General features: G+C 36.7%; 1 protein-coding gene across 1 annotated transcript; it reads right to left on the bottom strand.

Moving 5' to 3' along the window:
• Positions 1-6,220: 6,220 nt before the first annotated feature.
• Positions 6,221-21,710, bottom strand: LOC133310386 (pre-mRNA-splicing factor ATP-dependent RNA helicase DEAH7). Its single transcript, XM_061511303.1, has 17 exons — positions 21,382-21,710; positions 21,148-21,289; positions 20,782-20,997; positions 19,930-20,000; positions 18,381-18,585; positions 17,975-18,145; positions 17,702-17,847; positions 17,086-17,183; positions 12,416-12,521; positions 10,890-11,067; positions 10,565-10,794; positions 10,302-10,478; positions 9,436-9,507; positions 9,109-9,285; positions 8,428-8,489; positions 8,175-8,327; positions 6,221-8,094 (listed from the first exon to the last, which is right to left on the bottom strand). Exons 1-17 carry the CDS (start codon positions 21,385-21,387, stop codon positions 6,495-6,497), a joined length of 3,810 nt encoding a protein of 1,269 aa, XP_061367287.1. The 5' UTR covers positions 21,388-21,710; the 3' UTR covers positions 6,221-6,494.
• Positions 21,711-25,293: the final 3,583 nt, after the last annotated feature.

Below are 25,293 nucleotides of genomic sequence, written 5' to 3'. Positions count from 1 at the left end.
TTAGCCGCAGCTGAGAAAAGCATTCCCAGAACTGGAGATTCCGAATTGGAAGTCGAGGAGACATTTTCCTTGTTCACCATGGGGCTTGAAGGTCCAGGCTTAGATTGCTTAACACTCACCCCTTTAGAGAGACTCTTTTCCTTATTAACTCCAGCCTTCTGACCCACCATGCTCCTCTTATTAGAAATATCCTCACCAAAAGCTCTGATTAGTCCAGATTCCTGCTTCTGAAGGGCTTGCTGATTTTTCTTTCTACGTTGAACTACCATCCAAGGCCCTACGCCCTGAGGACTATTACTCTCCATAGGCTGTGCAATAGGCTCCTTTGGCTTGTTCTCAGGTGGAGACTTGACATAATCTGGACATGAATCAGAGTTGTGTCCATATCTCCCACACCTTAGACAAATCAAGAAAAGCCCTTCATACTCCACCCTCTTTCTGCGTCCATCCAAAATATACTCACCTCTTAAAGGCTGAGCAAGATCAAGCTCAATGCAGACCCTAGCAAATCTTGCTCTATCACCGGTAGATGTTGTCTTATCCACCTTAATAACTTTCCCTATCACCGAACCCAAATGATTCAAGAAGGGGAATTCACAGTATTCCTGCGGTATCCCTGGGAGACGGATCCAAGCAGCTACTTTATGGATGTTGGCCTTATCAGGGTCAAAACACGGTTCCCACTTCCTAGTTGCAAGGTAATGCCCAAGGATGACCCAAGGTCCACCCGTGATTGCCAGATTCATGTCCTCCAAACTGCTAAATCTGACCGAGAAGAACTCATTTCCAAGATCTGCAACCGTAATACTTCCAGCCTTCGCCCACATCGCCTCCAGCCTCTTCTTCATGAAGCCGACGCCAATCTTCCTTCCCAACAATTTCACAATCAAAGCATTCTTCCATCGTTGACACATGCGAGCTCTAGCCTCCTTATTGCTCCGAATTTCAACAGCACCATCCTCCCTAATTATGGTCTGAAACCCCCACTCAGAAATCGCACCCAAATTGGGATCCAGAGGCTCCAAGTCTGGTTCCTCCTCTTCAATCAACCATGGAGCGTTGTCGCCTGACACACCATGCTCCACTCCAGTCACCTCTGCAAAGGATCGCGCCTTTTCCTTCATGGATGATCCAGCTTGAAAGTCCTTGATCGCTTCACGCATCACCACCTCCGTTGGAATTTCCTCACCATTCTTAGTTCTTTTCATACTCTTCCTTGCCGTAAGCAAAACCTCATTCTCACAATCGTTCATCGTTTACCGAAGATCAGATTCAAAGAGAAGAAAAACAAAAGGAGCAAAAAAAACCCTAACAGACAGAAAAAATATCGCACGCGTAGTCACACGCGCCTAACCCATTTTTCCCAAAACTACTAGATGTTCCTTTAGCTCTTGGATAACTTCGACTGAAATTAAAATGACACTTCACCATAAAAATTGGATTAATTTGAAATTTACTTTTGCTTTTTAGAAAAATTAAAAATGGAGAAACAATATTCAATTGATATTGGGATCTGCCATGAGTTAACAGTAACACCACTGTAAAAGATCATACTTTTACTCCAACTGTTCCACACACGATTTCCTTCCATTCCTCATATGAAAAACAAGAATTATAAAAGCCGATATGGCTGTAGTAACTACAATATAAGCAACAGATACATTCTTGGAAGTGGCCATAGCAAATTCAACTTCAATAATGAATCAATGTTTCATAATTTTCAGACTTCTCATTACAATCAGAAAGTAGGTTTCTCTCTTCTACGAGTATGCCAATATTCCACATTATTATACAACACAACAAATTGTTTTTCACAATGTCTGTATCAGGTCAACTGGAGCAGTTATGATCTTTAACATGCAAAAAATGATTATTGCACCAATCACCTCTATAATCGTATTGTTTCCATTGCTGATAAACATTGTACAGGGTTAAATGATCGGATTTTGGCACAAAAAATCACGACTTTCATCAATCTTGCCTTAGTTAGATTATGTTTATGAATTGTTGAGATTTATCTTATAGAAATTCCTAACTGTTTGTGGAGTTTTCATATTGATATACGATGTTAGCTACTGGAAAATAGAGATGTCAAAAAGGGTTAACGTCCATAAGCCAGCCTGTAAAGTATTATATTTGGCCCTAACCCATTATGACATTTTTATGGTAGGACCTTTTTTAGCCCTTCAAAGTCCTATAATTTAGCGGGTGGGTTAGGGCCGGCTTGCGGGCCAAATTTTTTCTTTCATCAAAATTTTTATTATTTAAAAAATTGAAAATTATACAAATTTGAATATTTATAAGGGGTGGGATTCTTTGACACCGGTGTCAAATTTAAAGTTTGACATCTCATCTGAGAGCTATTAGATCAAAAAAGATCAATGGTATCACATGCTTACAAATCAGAGTCGTTGATCTTTTTTGATCTGATGGCTCTCAGATGATGTGTCAAACTTTAAATTTGATACCGGTGTCAAAGGATCCTACCCCTATTTACAAATATAAATAAAAATTGTTGTGAATTTGATGGAGAATATAAGAGAAAGTAAAATATGAAAGAAAGGAAAATGAAGTGTAGAAAAAAATAAAGAAAGAATAAAATAAGGATAAGAATGAGCAAAGAGTCATATGCAAGGACATATCTTAGATGCATTTTTAAATATGGAAAAAACAAAAGTCACATGTTACGAACCATGTGAAAGGTCAATCATAATCCATGTAAAAGTCATTCGTAATCCATGTGAAAGGTCATCCATAATCCATGTGAAATGTCATTCATAATCCATGTGAAAGGTCATCCATAATATTTTTCAACACTTCCTTGGATGTATTCTACAATTCAACTCAACACACCATAAGTATGATGGTTATAGAATATATCAAAGGTCATGAAAATCAAAGAGTCAAGTGTTATGAACCAAGTGAAAGTTCATCCATAATATTTTATAACAAAAATGAATTTTTCATCTGTGATATGATTTAACAACGATTTTCATTTGCCCATCAATAAAAATAAAATTTTCTATTGACATCTAAACAGGTTATACATCCAAATTTGTATTGAAACATATTGTATGCAATGTATTTTAGTAATTTTGTGAATAATAATAGTTAAAAAAAAATTGTAACGGTAAAAGATAAAGAAAATCAATGATTTTACTTTCAAGTATATAAAATACTAAGAGCAGTTATTCAATACTGGTTTTAAGATAACTTTTTCATCATTACTTTTAGTTTTCCACTATAATTGTTGTATTTGTTATGACTCCCGGTGAGAAAATCTTTATTTGATAATGTCATTTAATAATGAATTTAGTAAAAGTAGTAACTAAATTTTCACATATATTAAAATTTTGTTTACATTTTCACTTGTATATTTGTGTACAAATATTATTTTATTAAAAAAATTAAATTATAAACAATTTATAATTTGTATAAAATATGCCAAGAAAGTGTTAAAATTTATTTGTTAAAATATTTTTAATGTATTGAATATGATTAAAAAAATATGAAATTATAATTTTGGATGGACCGCAGGTTGGCCCTAACCAATAAGACTTTTGGCCTGTGCGAGCTATGATGCACTAACACAGACACAGGACACGACACGACACGACACATCGACACGTTAATCCTAAAAAATGTCATATTTCGACACGTTAGGACACGTTTTTATATTAATAATATTTTTAATATATATAATATAATTTATATTTAATGCATATAACAGCCTATAACAAGTCATATAACCAATAAAATATTCAAATTTCATAATATAAATATAAACAAAAATAATTTTTCGTAGCTTGTTGATTTTTCATGTCAAATTTCATAATAAAAAATTGATTTATAAATTATTTTTCTATGTTTAGTCAAAAAAATAAAATTTAGACTTAAAAAAACGTGTCGGAGGGTTGACCGTGTGTCGGAAAAAGTTGACTGCGTGTCGGAAAAGCGTGTCAGAACGTTGACCGCATGTCCTAAAATATTGACCGTGTGTCGGAACGTGTCGGAGCGTGTCAGTGTCCGACACGCATCTTTTCAAATTTTTTGCGTGTCCGTGCTATGTAGTATGCGAGCCTTTATTATTTAAATTCATTTGGTTCTATGAACTTTTTGGCTCTAACCCACACGGGCTAGGGCAAAATAGGACGGGCTGACCCATTTTGACAGCTCTACTGAGGAGTCTGTCTTTAGGGAAGCGTAGGGTTGACAAAAACGAGTCAACCCATCGGGTCAAACGAGCCAGCTTGCGGGTTGAGTTTTTTTTATATATATAAAATACAAAATATAATATACAAAAATGGACAAAATCCACGCATGTTGTCATCATTTTTCTTCCTTCTCTAAACCTAAGTCTCTAATCTTCTCACATCTCTGTCATTTTTATATTGTTAGGTTGTCCTGGCTCTGTTTGGTTCAAATATATTTCCCACTTGATAACCAGGGGTTCTGATTGTTTCTGGATGTTGATGCAAATTTTTTGTGAAGAAAATTCGAAACTAAAATATTTTGTTTTTATTTCTCATTTTGTAACTCTTTGTTTAAGCTAATGGAAGTCATATGTGCATTAATACTACAGGGTCATTTAAATAGGCTAAAAACAAGTCAATCCGCGAGCAATTTTCGAGCCAACCCGCGAGCCAATTTTCGAGCCAACAGCTATTTTTTCATGCCAACCCACAAGCCATATTTTTGAGCCAATCCTAACCCGACTCGGGTCGGGTTGGATTGGATTTTCTGGTTCGTTTTTTTTTTTTCGAGCCAATCCTAACCCGGCTCAATTTTTTCGGGTTAAATGCGGGTCGGGTCGGACCGAGTTGGTCCATTTTACCGACCCTAGGGAAGCGTGAGTAAGATGAATGGGGTCTTAACGTTGTTAAAATAGAAAAATGTCTTTGTTTCTGTTTTCCGGGGATGTTAGAAAAAAGGAAATGGGAATGAAATTTTAACTGTTGATTATTAATTAGTTGATCATTGGCACCTGACGTGGATGTTTGTTTAACAGTTGTATGTTCCGCTAATAACATATGTTGGTTTTTAGACAATTTGAGCACTAATCCATATTAGGAATTTAAAATATGGCAGGCAAAACTATATCATTAAATGAAAGGTCATAATGGTAAGTGCCACGTAGGTGTATAACGAATTATAGAATCAACGAAGGGTTTGATTTTTCTCATGTTGCATGAGATAATTTATCTCATGCAATACACAAAAAAGTGAGTAAGACCCACTTTGAAGAAGAGAGAAAAAGAAAAAAGATGAGTCTCACCCACTTTTTTGTGTGTTGCATGAGATAATTTGTCTCATGCAACATGAGAAACACATTTCCCATCAATGAATGCGCTCAATCAAGGATTGCAGGTAACTTCGGAGATTTTCTAGAGAATTTTGGTTTCTTGGCTGGGGTTAAGGTCCTCTGAATTTGGAATGAGACTTGTCTAGGGCCTTTCAATATTAGTCCATATAACAGACCCCAAATTGTAATAAAACATTATCAGCTCAAAATTTTAGTTTGTTTCACATTTAAATTATTATTTTCGGTTATACATAATTACTTTTTCTTCATTTTATTCTTATTTGTCATTAACTTTATCACGTCTTCAATCATCCTCTATAATGAGAAAATATCAGTAATCTTTTTATATAATTAAAGGAGAATAAATTTTCACACTACGAATTCAAAGTGATTTAATAAAATACACAATTATTTGTATATTTTTGGGAACAGAATCATAAAAGTTATCTGAACAGCCTTGAGTTTTTTTTTTTTTGGTAACAGAACAGCCTTGAGTTTTTTATTTACGAGAAATTGAACCCATAACCTTTACTCAAATATCAAGTCACATTTCAAGATATTAACTACATTTTGGCAATTAATAAATTTTATTTTCAAAATGCATATGTTTAGTACATAAGGCTTGAGTCACGTCACGAATTTTTTTGAATTATGCTCCACCCCTATTTACAAAAACTAATTGACAAGAAACGAGAAAGCTATCTAGAAAATAGCTTGAAATGCATCTCAACATAATCTGTGCTCCACACTTCACATTAAAAGAGAAAATGTAAGACTCGAAACTGAAATTACATTGACACTTCATCAATCACAGTTGCATTGGTTTGAAATTTACTTTTACTTTTACTCTTTCAAAAAATTAAAAATGAAGAAATAATATTCAATTGATATTTTGATCTGCCATAAAGTTTAACCGATCGTATTTTTGCTTCAGCTTTTACACACGATTTCCTGTATAAAAACAAGAATTTTAAAAGCCGATATGGCTATAGTAACAATATAAGCAACAGATACACAACACTGTAGGGTTTCAGAGCAAAATCAAATAAGAATGTATATTACCGCCAAAGGTATTGGAACTTTGGAAGTAGTCGGAGCAAATTCAACTTCAACAATGAATCAATGTTACATACTTTTCATATTTCTCTATTTGATGAGTCTGTCAATATTCCACGGTATTATACATCACAATTTACAAACCAAGCCTCTTTGGTCTCAAGAATGTAGAAGAACCCTTTCGTAAACCAGGCATGGAGACTTGCTGCTGATGCTTAGCCATCTTTTCCTTCTCCTTCTGTTTCCGTTCTATCTCAACCTGCACTTGCACCTTCTTCAAATTCTCCATCTCCTCTTCCATGGCCGTTTTCTCTTGTTTCTGTTTCTTCTTATGCTCTAGTAATGATGTATCAGACTCCTTAACAGAGAAAAACATGGGTCCCAACTCAGCCATCCACTGGGGCTCCACTGCTGTGGCACACTGCATATACTCCTTGGTGGTCAGGATTAACTCATGATAAACCACATACTCAGGAGTGCAACCCATACCATAGAGAGCACTACTAGGGTGTAGATGACACGGCATCCCGTTCCGGCAATTAACATATTCACCCACACCCTTTAATCTTGCTGCATTGTGGAAGTACGCAGAACAAATAGCTTTTCTGACAATGTCTGTATCAGGCCAACAGGAGGTTAAGGGAATCTTTAAAGTCTTGAGAATATCAAGCAACTGGGATCTCACTTCTCTAGCCTTTTTTAGACCTTTAACATGTAAAAAATGATCATTGCACCAATCACCTCTGTAACCATGCTGTTTCCACTGCTGATAAACATTGTACAAGGTTAAATGATCAGATTCTGGCACAAAAAATTTTTCACGTGCAGCATCACTCTCCTCTGCTCGGTCCTTGGGTCTAAAGAAAACAGATGGCACTGAAAGCATGGAAACAATTGTCAAAACCTCCTCAAGACACCCTAACTGTTCACCCATCAAAAGCATCTTAGCAAGCGGAGGGTCCAATGGAAACTCAACCATTTTCCAGCCAAGACCAGTCAAGCCCCCAACATTATTAAGGGCACCCAACACCCACAACTGGTACATAGAATTGAGAATATTATCTTGTGGAGGTGGATCCATGAAATCAAAATCAAGTAAATTTTCTACTTTAAGAGATTTCAGCAATAAGACCACATTGCCGAGGTTAGTCCTCTGAATCTCTGGAACAGGGCTGGGCAACATTTCATTTAAGTAAGCACTCTCAGTATACAACCGATAGCATGTACCAGGGCCAGTTCTACCCGCTCGACCAGCTCGCTGGTCAGCAGCAGCACGGCTAACAGGGAAGACTTGGAGAGCATCCATGCCCATCCTAGGGTTATATACCTTCATTTTACCATAGCCTGTGTCTATAACATAGAAGATACCATCAACAGTCAATGATGTCTCAGCAATATTAGTAGCCACAATGCATTTACGGGCTCCATCTTCAGCTTTCTGGAATATCTTCGCTTGCAAGTCAGCAGGAAGCTGAGAGTATATGGGAAGAATCAAGAGTTTAGGGACTGCTTTATTTGAAGATGACATCATCTGTTCCATTCTTTCCGCAAGAGCATAGCAAGCTGCCTCAATCTCATCTTGGCCAGTCATGAAGATAAGGATGTCACCTGGAGGGCTAGTTATGTGAATAGTCATAGCCTGCTTCACTGCACCTTCAACATAATCTTCACATGGAGTTTTACTCCATAATATATTCACAGGAAATGTTCTCCCAGGAATATGAAAAATCGGGACACTGCAAGGATGCCCCAATTAGGTTGAACTAAACAAAAGTTAATAACGAGAAAGAATGCTAGACAAGGAATTGAAATTTACCTTCCAAAGAAATTTGAAAATTTCTCTGCATTCAGAGTTGCTGATGTGACAATCAGCTTGAAATCTAGACGTCGGGCTACAACTTTCTTCAATATTCCAAAAAGAACATCTGTGCTTAATGATCTTTCATGGGCTTCATCCATGACAATAACCCTGAAACAGTTTGAAACCTGATGATATGTAACACTGTTTTTATTGCAAACAAACAATGAGATGTAAATGCGGAGGACAAAACTTGTTAATATTTCCATACCGATACTTGTCTAGTTCAGAGTCTTTGAGTGTTTCACGTAGAAGTACTCCATCTGTCATGTACTGTAAAATTTAACCACTGAAGTTTAGAGAATAGCACAGAAGTTTATGATTAATGCTATATGCATGGGTACTCTTAAATAATTTTGTATTCGTACTGGGCATGTATTTGGTACTAACTTGGTGGATAGACATGGATATATACCCAATACTCACTTATAACTCAAGTACAAATCAGTCCATGCATAACACCATGTTTTGTTGCTAAACTGTTTGGTTTGTCACTAAATGAAACAAACTTCTCCACTCCCTTCAAAAATTTTGCATTCTATAAATATTTTTGCTTACTTGAGTTAGAACATTATTAAAATTTTATTTATATTATAATATTTGTTCTTTACTGTTTCGGTTTAAAAATTTCTATATATTATATCATTCTATAACCATACCATAGTTTTAGAACTTTTGTCATAACCTGACACCCATACCGATATGGTACTCGTACACATGTACGCTCTCAAGACAAAAACGACAGAAAGAAATCACACTTCAAAAGGACGGCATAACACAAAACACAATAATTTATTTCAATCCTATAAGCTAAGAGAGCTTTAAAAAACAGAAAAAGCAAATTATTTCCAAAAAATTAAGCTAAACCAAACAAGCACTAAGTGATGTTTACCTTTATAATTGTCTTTGGCCCAGTCACATCCTCAAAACGTATAGCATAGCCAACTTTATCGCCCAACTCTGTATCCATCTCCTCGCTTACTCTCTTGGCAACACTCATAGCTGCCACACGCCTTGGTTGGGTGCAGCCTATTATACCACCTATAGTATAGCCATCCTCATGCAGATACTGTTCAGAAACCCAAATGTCAAATTCCATTTGGAGGTATATAGAGATGCGTAGAAGTGATTTTTATGTTCCTTTTCCCCTTTCTTGATTGAGTAAACATAAATTAATAATATAAAAGCACGGAAAAGGAAAAGGAAAGTAAAACAAAACCTGTGTCAATTGTGTCGTCTTTCCAGAACCAGTTTCTCCGACCACTACCACCACCTGATTTTCACGAATCACCTACAAACATTGAGAAAAGAATTGAACAACCCAAGCAAGCAGATAAAAAAGGGAAATTAGATTATGCAAGTGCATAATGAATAGGATGAAAGAAGGAAAAGGGACTCGGTTCAGGTCATACAATGATAAACGCAGTTTCATATCCAAGTCAATTAACAACATAATCAGAAAAATAAAAACCACTCCTCATTAAACCCTGTTAAGAACCATTTCAACCCAAAACTTTAAGGCATTGGGTGAAGACCTTTTTAATGGTTTATATTATTCTCTAACACACCCCCTCACGTAAAAGTCCTTCGGGCTTGAAAAGTGGATATTGCATAAGCCCAATTTTTTTTTTGATTTTCACCTTGTGCTTATTTAATTCCACAAGTGGGAGGCGGTGACTAAAGCTTTTATACCATGTAAAGAACCACTTCAACCCAAAACCTTAAGGCGTTGGGTGAAAACCTTTTTAATAATTTATATTATTCTCTAACAAACCCAGACTAGCGAGGGTGGAATAAGGGCAATTCTTGTACGTAACCTTACCTTTACATATTTGTAAAGAGACTCGGAGAAAGGGAAAATATTGAGTTGACATGCTCAATCCAGGCTCCCCTCCACATAAAACAGATGGATTAAAACTATAGGAGTTAATGACTAAGATATTCAATGTCCTAATTTTGAAAATTTACACTGATTGATTGTGATCATTAAAACACTTCAACTCGAAAGACTGAATTCCCAAATATTCCTTAATAGACAGAAAGCAACCTATCAACAATTACCACATATATAATAGAAAAACCAACCTGTAATAACTCTTCTCGCACTGAAAAAATGGGCAGATATTGCCTTTGCTCTGCAAGGCTTTTTGACATAGCAAAGTCACTGACAGCTTCTCCCTTCTTCAAATGCTGTGAAAACTTAGCTTCCTCCTTAAAATCAATTTCACCATCTTCACCCACTACAGCAGTGTCTGCATCAATCTGGAATGTGAAAAATGTTAAATAAAATGAAGCCTTTTAAACCATGAAGAGAGAGAGCAAAGGTCACAATTATTCCAGAAGAATACCTGTTCTGCTGATTTTTCAACACCTAAGATATCACCAAGTTTTGAACCTGCAAGTTCCCAAAAGCGTTGGCGAGATTTATTCATACTCTGCTTCTCATGGATTTCTCTGACCAGAACAGATCCTTTCCGAGAGATTATAGCCATGTCAGATGTTGGATCTTTTATTGGCATAATTGGCTCTGCCTGCTTAGTGAAAACAACTCTACCATCAAGGAAAGGAGGCTTTGTATCTGTGACCAACATGGAAAAAAGAATCAATCAAAAGAGAAGAGTGATACCATACAAAATGCATTAAAATGTCACAGTTGGCCAGATGAATATTTACCATGCACAAGAAGAATAACCTTGCGTTCTTCCTCATCATCAAATTCAGTCTGAACCTCTGTACCTCTAACAGCCCCTGATCTCAGCAGTTGCCGATCCTCCCATTGAGCATTATCAGCTGTGAGTTGAGACAATTTCTTGCTTTGAGCAAGGGACATCTTAGTCCCATCTCTTCGGACCTGCATTGTTGATAAAACTCTTAACTACTTTTATAAAATAATAGCTCATACCTACTTGCTCGAAACAATGTGCGCCAAAACATTAAACACTCTGCAAATAAGCAAAATCATGAATATTTCATACTATATAACTGTAATGAACCAACCATCCCAAAAGCTAAAGCTTTTATAAAAACACACGTGAATGGTTTTATATTACATCTCTAACTTACCCACTCACACGAGCTTTTTAGGTTTTAAGTATGTGCAATGGATAGACCCACTTACTCTATATTTTTTATAAGAATAATGGGTACAACAAGAATCAAAATCTAGACTACTAGGTCATAGAGGCTCCAATATCATGTAATGAACCAATTGTCCCAAAAGCTTAATATCTTAAGCGAACACATATAAATGGTTTTATATTGCATCTCTAACAACAACACCAATAACAAAACATGCGGATAGTACATGTAACATGTTGCAAATATTGGTAAAACACAGTTAACTTTTGTCGTATGAATAGCTAATTTTTATCAGCCGATCTCCAATGTTAAAACATATATAGAGATAACAAGCACAACTTAGTAGTTAACCACATTTCACTTCATAGGAAAACAATCACATTTAGTATAAGCTTCTTTCAAGAGAGAATTTCATAAAAGACTATGAACAGTACCAAACTTAGGCATTTAAAGTTCCAAAAATACATGAAATTATTGATCAGATAGGTATCATAGTCCTTTAAGACATCATCAGAGCATCAAGATAATAATCCTGAACATATAAACATAGAAATGGTAAATAATAAATGACAGACTAACTCCATGAGTCAGAACATAGAACATTCGAATTGGATAGAGCACACCAAGCATCTACAGCAAATTAATTTTCTGGTCCATTTAATCAAAGTGTATTCAGAATTCAAATGCTAATCACCCAAAATCAGCCTAAGTACGCAGTTTAAAAACTAAAATATATCTATCTAGCTTACCACACCACGGCCAAGCACATGGACAAAGTCAAAGTAACTGCTCCAAAACTATATCATAATGAGTGTAATGATAACTTTTATAAATATCAATCTTTGGCTAGACGAGATCTAAAAATAGCTGAACTAAAGAATCTCAATAATGAAAAAAATTTCATGCTACCATCTATAAGATACAAAATATAGGGTGTAGAACTTTTTCACATGCAAGCTTTTCAATATTAAAGTAGGAGTTCTACTTGTGGCCGGTAACTGTCTTTAATTTATCTACTAAATAATTCAAATAGCAGCAGGAAGCTCCATATGTACAACAGTCATAGACATCTTAGCGTAAGAAAATTTAGTTTAAATATGATCAGAAATCCTAAAAGTTACCAGTCTTTTGGCCTCAGCCTCTTTTTTCTGGAAAGAAGCCTCATCTCCAAGAAAAGCTGATGAGTTATCGCCATCAAACATTGTGCTACCTTCATCTCTATCATACCTTCAAAACAATAATCTTAATTAGATTAAACTATAATAAATGTATTGAAAAGAAGTTTTTGTATATTGATATTGAATAAATTACATGAGTGAGTATTTATACAAGAAAGAATCGCTAAGAATGACTAAGCGATGACTAATCAATCCTATCACAATCCTAATCACAATCAATTCTAATCAATCACAATTAATCCTAATCAATCATAATCAATCCTAATCAATCATAATCAATCCTAATTAATAGGAAATAAAAACGGAAACATGTTTGAATTCTAATTTTCTACACTCCCCCTCAAGTTGGGAGGTAAATATTGATCATTCCCAACTTGCCAATCAAGTCTTCGAATGCTGGACGGTGTAGGCCCTTGGTAAGGACATCTGCCGTTTGCTCTTTGGTTGGAACATATATCAAATGCACACTTCCATCATCTAATTTTTCTTTGATGAAGTGACGATCAACTTCCACGTGCTTTGTTCGATCATGATGCACAGGATTTTGAGCAATGCTAACAGCTGCCTTGTTGTCACAATATAGTTTTATTGGTAGGGAATATGAAATCTTCAACTCTTGAAGAAGTCTTCTCAACCAGATTCCTTCACAAACTCCATGAGCTAAAGCTCGAAATTCTGCTTCAGCACTACTTCTTGCAACCACTGTTTGCTTTTTGCTTCTCCAAGTAACAAGATTTCCCCACACATAGGTGCAATAGCCTGAGGTAGATCTTCTGTCTACTGATGAGCCTGCCCAATCTGCATCAGTGTAGATTTCAATTGTCCTTTTATACCCCTTTTTAAAGAATAATCCTCTTCCTGGAGTATTCTTGAGGTATCTAAGCACCCTATAGACTGCACTAAGATGCTTCTCCTTGGGTGAGTGCATGAATTGACTAATCATACTCACCGCAAAGGCAGTGTCAGGACGCGTATGAGATAAGTAGATTAGTTTACCAACCAATCGCTGATATTGTTCTTTATCCACCTCATTTCCATCTTCAATACCTAACTTGGTATTAGGTTCCACAGGTGTCTCAGCAGGTTTACACCCTAACATTCCTGTTTCCAACAAAAGATCTAGAACATATTTCTTTTGTGTTAGAGTGATACCTGTTTTGCTCCTAGCAACTTCCATACCAAGGAAATATTTGAGAGTGCCAAGGTCTTTGAGTTCAAATTGAGCTGCTAGAAATTTCTTCAAGGTGTTCAATTCCTCAATATCATCACCTGTAAGAATTATATCATCTACATATACAATAAGAATAGCAATTTTACCATCCTTAGAGTGTTTGTGGAAGAGAGTATGATCAGTCTGTGCTTGAATGAAGCCTCTTCTTTTGACTGCTTGTGTGAATTTGTCGAACCATTCTCTGGGAGACTGTTTCAATCCATATAGAGACTTTTTTAGTTTACACACTGATCCATTTCCCTTTTCAAAACCAGGTGGAGGATCCATATAGACTTCTTCATGTAAGTCACCATTTAGGAATGCATTCTTCACATCTAACTGTTGCAGGGCCAATCTAGATTGGCAGCAAGAGATAAGAGAACTCGGATGGTATTGACTTTAGCAACCGGAGCAAAAGTCTCATGATAATCTATCCCATGAGTCTGAGTGAAACCCTTTGCAACCAATCTTGCCTTGTATCTGTTGATGCTATTATCTGCATTGAATTTTATTGTAAACACCCATTTGCATCCTACTGCCTTTTTTCCTTTGGGTAGGGTCACTATCTCCCAAGTTCCATTTCTTTCTAAAGCATTCATTTCTTCAAAGACAGCATCCCTCCATTTTTTATCATTGAGAGCCTCATGTATATTTCTCGGTATCTTTGTACTATCCAACATAGTATTGAAAGCACGAAACCCTGGGGACAACTTTCCATATGAAATATGATTAGAAATAGGATGAGTAGTACAAGATCGAGTACCTTTTCTGAGAGCAATGGGCAAGTGTAGATCATTTTCACCATGACACTCAAGTATTGGGGTGCTGGAACTAGAACATGGTTCAGAATCCTGGCAGTGTAGAGGCTCTGGGTTATTCACACTTTGAGGAGGCTTTCGCCTGCTATAAACTTGTCCCCATTTTGAGGAGGCTCCTGATGGTGAGGATTCTGTAGCTCCCCCTGTTTCTAAAAGTAGAGGTAATACTGTGGCATTAATAGGTTCCCATGACTGATCTTCATCTACTCCTATAGACTCCCCCTGAAGAGAAGTCGAGGGGAAGAAAGGGTCATTCTCAGAAAAAGTGACATCCATAGAGACAAAGACCTTACGAAGAGAGGGTGAATAACACTTATAGCCACGTTGAGTAGGAGAATAACCAATAAAGACACACTGGAGAGACTTAGGATCAAGCTTAGACCGTTGATGGGAGGGAATATGGACAAATACAACACAACCAAATAACTTGAGAGGTAAGGAGGAGACACCTCGGAAGGAAGGGAAGATACGAACAAGACTAGAAAGAGGAGACTGAAATTTCAGAATGCGAGATGGCATTCGATTTATCAGATACAAGGCAGTGAGAACTGCCTCTCCCCAAAGATATTTAGGAACACTCGTGGTAAACATAAGAGCCCGAGCAACTTCAAGGAGATGTCGGTTTTTTCTTTCCGCAACTCCGTTTTGTTGGGGTGTGTCAGGACACGAGCTTTGGTGAAGGATGCCATGTTGGGAAAGATATTCTCCAAGAATAGAGTTAAAATACTCTTTGCCATTATCTGTACGAAGAATTTGTATAGCAACTTGGAATTGGGTTTGAACCATGGCATGAAATTTTTTAAACACGGATGCAGCATCGGACTTATCCTTTAGAAGATACACCCAACAAACTCGAGAATGGTCATCAATGAAGGTAATGAACCATCGAGTACCTGAAATATTTTTAACACGGGCTGGACCCCATATGTCGCTATGAATTAAGGAAAATGGGGAAGAGTCATGGTGAACTTTAGAAGGATAATGAGCACGAGTATGCTTGGCAAGTTGACAAATATCACAAGAAAACAAACTTGGACTTTTATTAATAAATAAGTTTGGCAACAACTTCTGAAGATAAATAAAATTTGGATGGCCTAGCCTACGATGCCACAGCATAACATCATTACATGAATCAAAAGGAAACATAGAGTTTTTTTCTACGAAAACAGCTTCATGAGTCACATCCTCCTCAAAGTAGTAAAGTCCACCATCCTCTCTAGCACTGCCAATCATCCTCTCCGAGTCCTGTTCCTGAAAAACACAACCATGTGGAAAGAATTTAGCAAAGCAATGCAACTCAAAGGTGAGCTTGCTAATGGAAATGAGATTACAAGTCAGAGAAGGAACATAAAGAACTGATGTCAAAGTAATCAGCTCAGAAAGTTTAATGGTTCCGTGTCCCGCAATCTGGGAAAAACTGCCATCGGCGATCTTGACCCGAGAAGGTTCAGAATATGGAGTGTATGAACAAAACAAGCCAAGATTACCTGTCATATGATCAGAGGCTCCAGAATCAAGGATCCAATGATTTTGACTATCAACATGGAAAGTTGTACCTTGCTGGACCACATGACTAGTGGCCTTAGGAGGTTGCTCGTGGTAATAAAAAGAGTGTTTTGAGGAAGCCATGAATAAAAAGAGAAGGGTTGACCGTTGATGAAAAATCAAGTTTTGTAAACTTTTGATCTGACCTCTGGAACAGGAAGGGGAGAAGCCGGCGAGAAGGTCTGTGCAAGTCGCGACGGAAAAAAAAAACGTCTGGAAGGCGGCGCGTGGTGGCGCGTGCAGCGGCTGACGGCGATGGGTCCAGCGGCAGTCGACTCGTCGGATCCTTCTGAGTCGAATGGTCACCTCACTTTTTTGATCGGAGGTCAGTAAACTAGGTTTCTGTGTTGGACAGATTCAAGGCGGTGTTTAGGAGGTGTTTGACGGTGATGGAAGTGTTTGGATGGTTATTTCAGATTTGAATTAGGGTAGGAACGAACCCGCTCTGATACCATATTGAAAAGAAGTTTTTGTATATTGATATTGAATAAATTACATGAGTGAGTATTTATACAAGAAAGAATCGCTAAGAATGACTAAGCGATGACTAATCAATCCTATCACAATCCTAATCACAATCAATTCTAATCAATCACAATTAATCCTAATCAATCATAATCAATCCTAATCAATCATAATCAATCCTAATTAATAGGAAATAAAAACGGAAACATGTTTGAATTCTAATTTTCTACAAAATGAAAAAATAGTTTGAAAACTAAACAATATAATGTGAAGTCTGAAAGAATCACCTAAAACTTCAACTCTATTACCACTAAGTTAAGGGAAAACTTGCACAATGAGCCAAATTTTAGATATATCTATCAAAGAAGTGAAAACTTCAAGCAACCTAAGCCTTAAAATAAGAATTATAAAAGACAAATACAATAAAGGAACTACCATATTGTTCCAATATATCATTATTAGGCACTCTAATCTCTCTTTCCAAAACATTCATCTATGATAACACTACACAGTTCAAATACAGTGATATAAAAATATATCAAAGAAAAATACTTTTCAAAACAAAATTTAAATACCATGCTCGGTCAGCATCGTATTCCATCTCTAGACGCATGCTTTCAGTAATCTCATAGTTATGCTCTTCACCCAACTCTGATTTATCTGCCACTTCATCCTGGACAAATGAAATTAGTAATTATATAAGTTGATGATATAGCATGCATACCAAAAGTAATCCACAATCATTAAACCATGCAACATATTCAGTGAAAGAATCTAAGCATGAACGAAAAAATGAAGTGTGGAAAGGTGAGGAAAGCTGACATAAAATGAAAGAGAGTCAAAACTAGAGTGCAAGCAAAATCTGAGAAATTATGTATTTCATATTCTGATGAACTCACTGTTGAGTTCTTACATTTATAGAGTTTGTAGTACAATTGGACACGACTTTTGATAACAAACTCTAACAGACTTCGAACTAACAGCTAGCAGTTACAACAGAAGCTAACAGTTTCTGTTACTAACCTAGAGACTATACTACTGAGCTACACATGTATATCTCCAACATTCAGAAACGAGCTAAAAATCCCTCTCTTTTTTGGGGTAATATGCTAAAAAATAATTCATGTCCAGCATCTATGATGAATTATCAAATATACAGGGGAAATATCAGATATTAGGTCAAAAATATACCTCGTATGTATTTGAAGTTTCTGAAGAAAAAGTAAGTTTATGGGACCTTCCACTATGTCTAGAAACAGAAGATTTGACTGAAGATCCAGAAGCACGTATTGGAATAGGAGATGGAGAAACATGGTCCCAAGGAGAAGATGAAGTAACTACATTCAATTCAGCAATAAAATAAAATTATCTCTCGTAGACTACCATCATCAGAGTCAATCATAGGAATTAAAAGATCAGGATTTTGACATTAACAAAAATGATATCATATTTGGAATAACATACTGGATGAATGAGGAGTACGGCCCCCCAACCATGGAGAAACTAATCGTGCATCAGGTGAGGCACCAACAAACATTGGGGATGGTGAAGGTTGATGACGTCTAGAATTAGAGGCACTGTCCCTTCGTGGAGTATCCTCCCATTCCCATCGGCCATCATCCCAGTCAGACCTGCCTGCAGGTATAATCGATAATTCTTAGAGAATAGCTACTTTTACCATTGCACTGAGGTTAACTTGCAAAACTATACTTCTAAAATGATACTCTCTTAAATTTCAATTAAATATAATGGGAACAACAGAGCAACAAGTTTATGCATTCCAATATGGATAAATCCATGGCATTTCCTGGCTTCGATACTTGGATTAATTTAAAAAATTACAAGAAACAGAAAAATAACAATTACATACCAGGCGTTCTCCTGGAACCTTCATATCTGCTTCGCTTTCTATCATATTCATGGTCATACCTGCTACGTGAATACCTTTCTGAATAAGACTCCTTACTTTCATAATTGTTTCTATGCCTTCTGCTCCCACTTCTTGAATCATCCCTGGGATGCCTCCTCTCACTCCTATGATCCTCCCTCTCATATCCAGAAGGTGAAGCAGGAACCTTCAAAATTGACATATCAAAATTAGAGATATGCAGCAAATTTTCACAATAATGAAAATTTTACTGAGCAAAAACTGCTAATTGTAAAAGTGAAATGTCAATATTAAGCAATGAAAATATTGAATATTTATTGCACAGTTTAAGAAAAGCAATTTTTTGACACTTCCTATAAAAATTAACAGTCAATACATTGTCCATGACTCCATGTTCCTCAAAAAATGTCAGGAAAACTGAGAAATGGCAACTTAAGTTAAAAGCAACAATAATCTAAAGCAGAAGTTCTTCTGATTCTTCCTTTTTTTATCTTCGTAATCCATTTTGCTTGTAAAGAGTTTAAAAATCTAGTACTCCAATCCAACACCTTTGTTTCAATTAGAAAACACAAAACACTCAAAACGCACACACAAAGGGGAGAAAAAAGGAGTTCTCAATGTGGCTGAGTTAAAGAATGCATGAGATCCACTATTATTAGTTTCCTGCTGACGTTCATATGCTACAAAGATGCAAACAAACATACATGAAACCACAAAAAATGCTAAGGTAAATTTGACATTCCCCTCCATATGTTTCCAGACAAACTAGTAAAGAATGATATCATAGGAGAATAGTTCATAAATCTTTGCTCAAGGACCAGTAAAGCCCAAAAAATGGAATTATGGGGTTAAATTTAAAATAAGAGTAAATACCCTTTTAGGTCCTTAACAAAAAACACGGTCCCCACTTTAGTCCCTTAAAAAAAAAAATTAATCTCGAGGTCCCTAAGAAATTCAAAATGGACCCATTTTAGTCCTTTTGAGGGACTAATGTGGGTCTTTTTTGAATTTGTGAGGGACTACGATTTAAACTAAATGAGTCCACTTTGAATTTCTTAGGGACCTCGAGAGTAATTTTTTTTTGTAAGGGACTAAAATGGGAACCGTATTTTTTGTCAAGGACCCAAAAGGGTATTTACTCTTAAAATAAGTAATCGACAGTTACAAACCGCTAACTTTTTAACCCTATAATTACATTCTTAGCCTTTACAAATCCTAGAGAATGGAATTATGGCGTTAAAAAATAGAAAGAGACACAAATTTATAAGAATAAGAACCAGGATGTTGTAAATGCTATAATTTAACCTTCAGCATGTCTACTAGATTTTAATATAATATTTGCTACTTTCAACATCAAGAAATGCCAGATCATTGGACAATCAACAAACACACTAAAAGGCAGTCACACAAACAAGTTTAGTGCTAGGATAGCAACATGAGAATTTAAACATTATTAAGCAGTAAAATGATAAGACCATTAAAGATGCAGACAATTGAGAACCCAAGAAAGGGAAAGAGAAAATAATCTTACATCTGAACCCATACGCTCAGTTGAACGAGTCCCATAGGTATCACCATAGTGATCTTCAACAACAGAAGATTCTGTGCAGACAAAGTCAAAGAACCTTCAGAGATTATTATTTGCTTTTCTTGAGCTTATAAAAAAAATTAATACCTAAATTCCCCACATATACATGCAAAAAAGCAATACACATACATAAAAAATAACTTTAAATCATCATTTCAGACAGATTAAGCATGTGGAGCTGGAAAATTTGCCTTCACAATTACACTTTATACTAATAAAAACCCTGCTCAATGCTCACTGCCTTTACATATCCAAAAAGATTTTAATTTACAATTCAGTCCATGTTTTTCCCTTCAATAACTCCTCACGTTGACTTTAAATACATCAGGCAATATGCACAAGCATTAATTGTATTTGTACCACTGCCTCAAGTGTTAACTAGTATCAACTTCCTTAATGGAAGCCAGGTTTGACACACCTCAATAACTAGAATCACTGCTGAGCATAACTCTTCAGAATAATTGCCATTTTCTATTTCAACCATAGAAGGGTGATTTACAATTCCCAAATATAACCTATGTTTGAATATGAAGCAATACCAAACAAAATAATAATGGCGCCAAAAATGAAAAAGGTGTATCATTGGTGCATCCATATTAATCTAATATCATTCCATTAATCTCATGACCATCAGTAGGATTTGGATTTTAATTAAACTTTGCAATATGTAATTCCAACATTTCTAACAATTTTCTTTCCACAATAAATTTTTATTGAAATTTTACTAATGAAAATAAATATGGCAGCATATATATACAAAGAGATATTAATTACATAACTGAAAAACAAAAATACCTGAACGTGATGTTTCATTGGTTGTTTCACGATATCTCCTATTAGCATGTCTGCGTGCACTAGAAAGGCCCCCATGCCCACTTTCATCAACAGAAGACTCGGGTTTATCTTCATCCTGAGCAGATGCTGCAATGGAAGTGGTTTTTTCTTTTGGCACCTTAAATCCCCAATCATTTTGAGACCCTTCCCGTTTTGCAATGGCGAGGACATCAAGTCCTGTTAAATCATTTATCAAAACAAACAATGAAATGCATCAGCATCCAGTGCTTAAAGAATATAAAACATAAAAGACATAAGTCCTGGGACAATCAATAAAACTAAAACAGAGACTCGTAATTCAAAAAGCAAATCCCAAAAAAACAATACCTAAACGAGATTTTCTCTCTGGAGGCACGTACACCACTCTATCCTTCCCAGGAACATAGAGTCCACTACCGGTAGACTTTTCTGGTTCCATTGTCACCGTGGTCTTGTCTAAGTCAACGACTCCAGCACCAGCTCCATCTTTCTATTCACAAACAATAACAACAACTGTAACCAATGAAACCAAGATTCCAAACCGCTTAGCATGATGCTCAACAGAATGAATATGATACTAACCTCCATGACGTAACTGGAAATTTGATATCGAAACCTTCACTGCAAATCTTTGAAGATAGTAATAGAGAAATTCCAACCTCGCCTCTCAATGAAAATCGGGGTGAAACTAAGCAACGAAGTACATTCGCAATCCCAAAACCCTAATCCAGACACGCGGCAATTTTGAGAATATCCCAAATTGAGTACCAATATTCAAATTAGGTACTTCACCTTTATATCTTGGGATCCTAATACCTAAGACATAAACTCGATGTAGAGATCAGAACAGATTATGGTTAAGAAAAAGAGAGTAGAAGCGTGAAGGGCAGAAGAAAAGAGAGGAAGTCAGATTTTTCCGTCAATTTCCTGCATTGGGCATCCTCATGCATCTAGTTCATTAAATAATTTATAATTTAGGAGGTGCAGTGGAATTTTAAAAGATTTTTTTTCGATAGAAAATTTTACGGATTTTAAAAGATAATTTAGAATGGGGGAAACTTTAAAGACTTTTTTCACAATTAAAATTTCATAAAATTAAAAATAATTTTAAAAGAATTTATAAATTTAAAAAAAATGAATTTATAATATTTTTAAAAGTCATATGAATTTTTAACAGACATTCAAAATTATAAAAGTCAATAAAAAAAGAAAAAAATGTAATGACATTAATAAAAAAATTCTAATATAATTTTCTTAATTACTAAAATATAATGTAATTTTTAACAAATATTCCAAAATTATTAAACAACAGCTCTCCACATATCAAAAATTATAGTAGTTCTCCACATTTTATTTTTTTCTTATTCCTGCTCTTGCGTTTGACGATGACCTGAAAATTATCTTTTTCATTTGATATCAGAGCTATGCATATATGATTATAAGATTCAAATTTGTTATTGATTAAAATAATTCTAAATTTGCATATAGAAACTAAAGATCGTGATAAAATTTTGTTTGTAATTTTTTGCAATTAATCTTAGAAACCTTGGGATTTTGTTCTACGTGATAAGAGTATTCTACCTATATATCTTATGCATGTTTTCATTGAGTATTATAAGAAAATTTTGAATATGAATTTCTGGATTTTATTACATGAAAGTTTAAAAAAATTCTCAAATTATTTTCCATCTATAAGTGAAAAACATAAAAATTGTTTTGAGGCTTTTGGAAAACAAGTTTTTAGTTATCTGTTGACACAAAAATTGTTTGAAATCATTTCCAGCAAAGTTTACCACTTATATTGTTAGGAAACAGAAAAATTTTGTTCATGAATATATTGTTAGGAAATATAGAGTTCATATTATGAAAGTTTCAATCTTTCTTTAAATTGATATTATTTCATAGGAACGGATACACTTACCATAAAAAAAGTTTAACACACTTACAACCAACTTAATCACCGTTAATTTTCATCAATCTAACGATTATAATTTATTGGATATTGTTATGGACCCGTATAATGGGCCCATTAAGTAGCAAGCCTAACAAGGGGCAAGCCCAACAAGGAGCAATCCAAGATATGGATTAATACCAATAAAGGATAGATATCCAATAAGGATATTAATCCTAATACGACAGCATAGCTATCTGGCCTGGACCCTCATCAGAGGAACCAAAGGCTCATCCACACTACCCACAGGTAACCTTTATAAATACAAAGGTAAACCCTAAAGGTACATACGCTCTCTCTCTCTCTCTTACTGTTATGTTGTCACTGTACGCACACACACCCCATTGGCTAACGCCGTTATAGTATTATGTGCACAGTGATCTGCTTGACTCAAGGGTAACTCCTTCATAGATACCTTGGAGAGGGCACTAGATCCAATATCAACGTATTAGCCTATTGGGCTAGACATCTCTGTTTCAAGGACAGAACATTGGCGCCGTCTGTGGGGAATTCTTCTTTGAATTTGAAGTTCCCATCAAATCGGAGAAGGAATGGCAATTCAGACGAGGAGCAGTAGCCAGCAGCCACCCCCGAACCGGAATCAACCATTGGATCCAGTCCTGGAAGAGGTAAACCAGCCTCCGAACCAGATTGGAAATAACGTGTATTACGACCACGTCCAGGTCAAAGACGATGTCTCAGATACCGCTTCCACTCCAGCGCGCGAGATAGGGGGCTGGGGCGAACGTAGCTCCAACAAGAACTAACCCTTCCCAGCATCCTGGAGATCTGGCTACGCGTATCGCTCAATCAGCTGATCCGGATACTCAGTTGGCCAACAACACGTTCGCTGCAATCATGGAACAAATAACGGAGATGGAGAACCGTAATAACTTGCAACGGCAGCAGGATTTCAGGGCTATACGGGAGGAGAATAATAGAGGAATGCGAGATCTGGAGCCGCGTTTAACACGCTTGACTAGACCAGGAGCAACTGAAGCTGACAGCCAACTTGTTAATGGCCGTGAAGGAGCTCGGAACGTGGTTCTACCAAATTGAGTTCCCAATACAGAAGATCATAACAGGCCCAATCTTGTGAACGCTGCAAACTTGAATCAGGGAAACCAGGCTGTTAATGGCCAAAATGCTCAAAACCATCAGGCGCAAGTTGATGGTCAGGAGGACCGAGTTAGAATCCTTCCTGCACAGAACGCTCAAGATATCCGAGGTCGGGTAGAACCCGGCGGGTATAGGAGGAAGTACAACATAGGGCAGTACAACAATAGCCCATTGACTGGTGAAATACTAAACGCCGTCTTCCTAGAGGATTTTGACTCGGCACGTCTGCCAAAGTACGATGGGAGCCAGGATCCGCAGGTCCATATAGATGCTTTCGACCCGGATATGTACATCCGAGGAATTGATGAACCTCTCATATCCCGGATATTTGCCATAACACTGACTGGAGCAGCGCAGGCATGGTTTTCAACCCTTCCTGCTAATTCCATTTGAAGAATTCGGACAGAAGTTCCTCTTGAACTTTGCAACTAGCAAAAAGCATCCGAATTCTGAGTTCGCTCTCGGAAAGATACGACAGCAACCCGGAGAAACCCTCCAGGAATATCTTAATCGGTTCAAGGATGTTGCATTGCGGGTCCCACGGCCGCAAGAGAATGTCCATGTTCACCTTATTGTGGCGGGTTCGGATGGTGCATCCAGACTAGCCAAGTCGGTCTATAAAGACCCAGTAAGGACGTTGGAGGAATTCAGAACTCATTCGAAGAAATATCTCGAACTAGAGCAAATGAAGATTGCAAATGCGCAATCCGATGAGGGCAACAGGTTAAGCCCAAGAAGAAGGAGCCCACCTCAAAAGGGGAAAGAACGAGTTGACAGTAAGAACAAAGATCAAAACCCCCGAATCACGGACATGAGGGATCGGGTCCGGAGATATGACAAGTATACACCTTTGAATGCGTCGCGCTCGCAAATCTGGAGGGAAGTGGCACTCACAGAGATGAAGAAGGTGGAACGACCCCGACCCATATTCGACAGAGGAGGTTTGGACAAATCAAAGTATTGTGCATTCCATGTCGGACCGGGGCATACTACTGATCAATGCTGGGATCTCTGAGATGCGGTGGAGAAGTTTGTTCGAGATGGAAGGCTACGTCAATACGTGATAAAAACCCAAGGTTCCAGAAACAACAAAAGGAAGTTGGGAAACAGAAATCGGAGCAAAAGTCTCGTTCCTGAAAAGAAGAACAAATAGGATAGGAATAAGAAAAATGATCCCAACTATGACGAATTCCCAGAAGTGGAGTTTGATTGTAATGTAATTAGTGGAGCCTTGGAGGGAGGAGGAGATATTGTAAGTGCTAGAAGAAAATACCTGAAAGAGGTACTCTCTATTCGAGATCGTCCCAAGTTCAAAGAAGACCCAACCAAGCCAGACCCTCCTCTTTTGTACTTTACCAAAGAGGACATGCGCGGCGTGTTGCCGGGTCATGTTGATGGACTGGTCATTGCTGGGACCCTAGTGA

This window comes from Gastrolobium bilobum, unplaced genomic scaffold (assembly GCF_033153095.1).
Source record: "Gastrolobium bilobum isolate Gb01-03AN ecotype WA unplaced genomic scaffold, APGP_CSIRO_Gbil_v1 utg1359, whole genome shotgun sequence".
NCBI classification, from domain to species: domain Eukaryota; kingdom Viridiplantae; phylum Streptophyta; class Magnoliopsida; order Fabales; family Fabaceae; genus Gastrolobium; species Gastrolobium bilobum.
Note: the sequence above shows the minus strand (reverse complement) of the source record. Positions and strands in the feature narration are given on the sequence as shown.

Excerpts from the sequence above, each read along its gene's own strand:
- LOC133310386 (XM_061511303.1), bottom strand. Across the intron at positions 17,184-17,701 it reads AAACTTCAAATACATACGAG|GATGAAGTGGCAGATAAATC; the intron begins GTATATTTTTGA and ends TCATTTGTCCAG. Across the intron at positions 12,522-17,085 it reads TACGATGCTGACCGAGCATG|GTATGATAGAGATGAAGGTA; the intron begins GTATTTAAATTT and ends ATTGTTTTGAAG.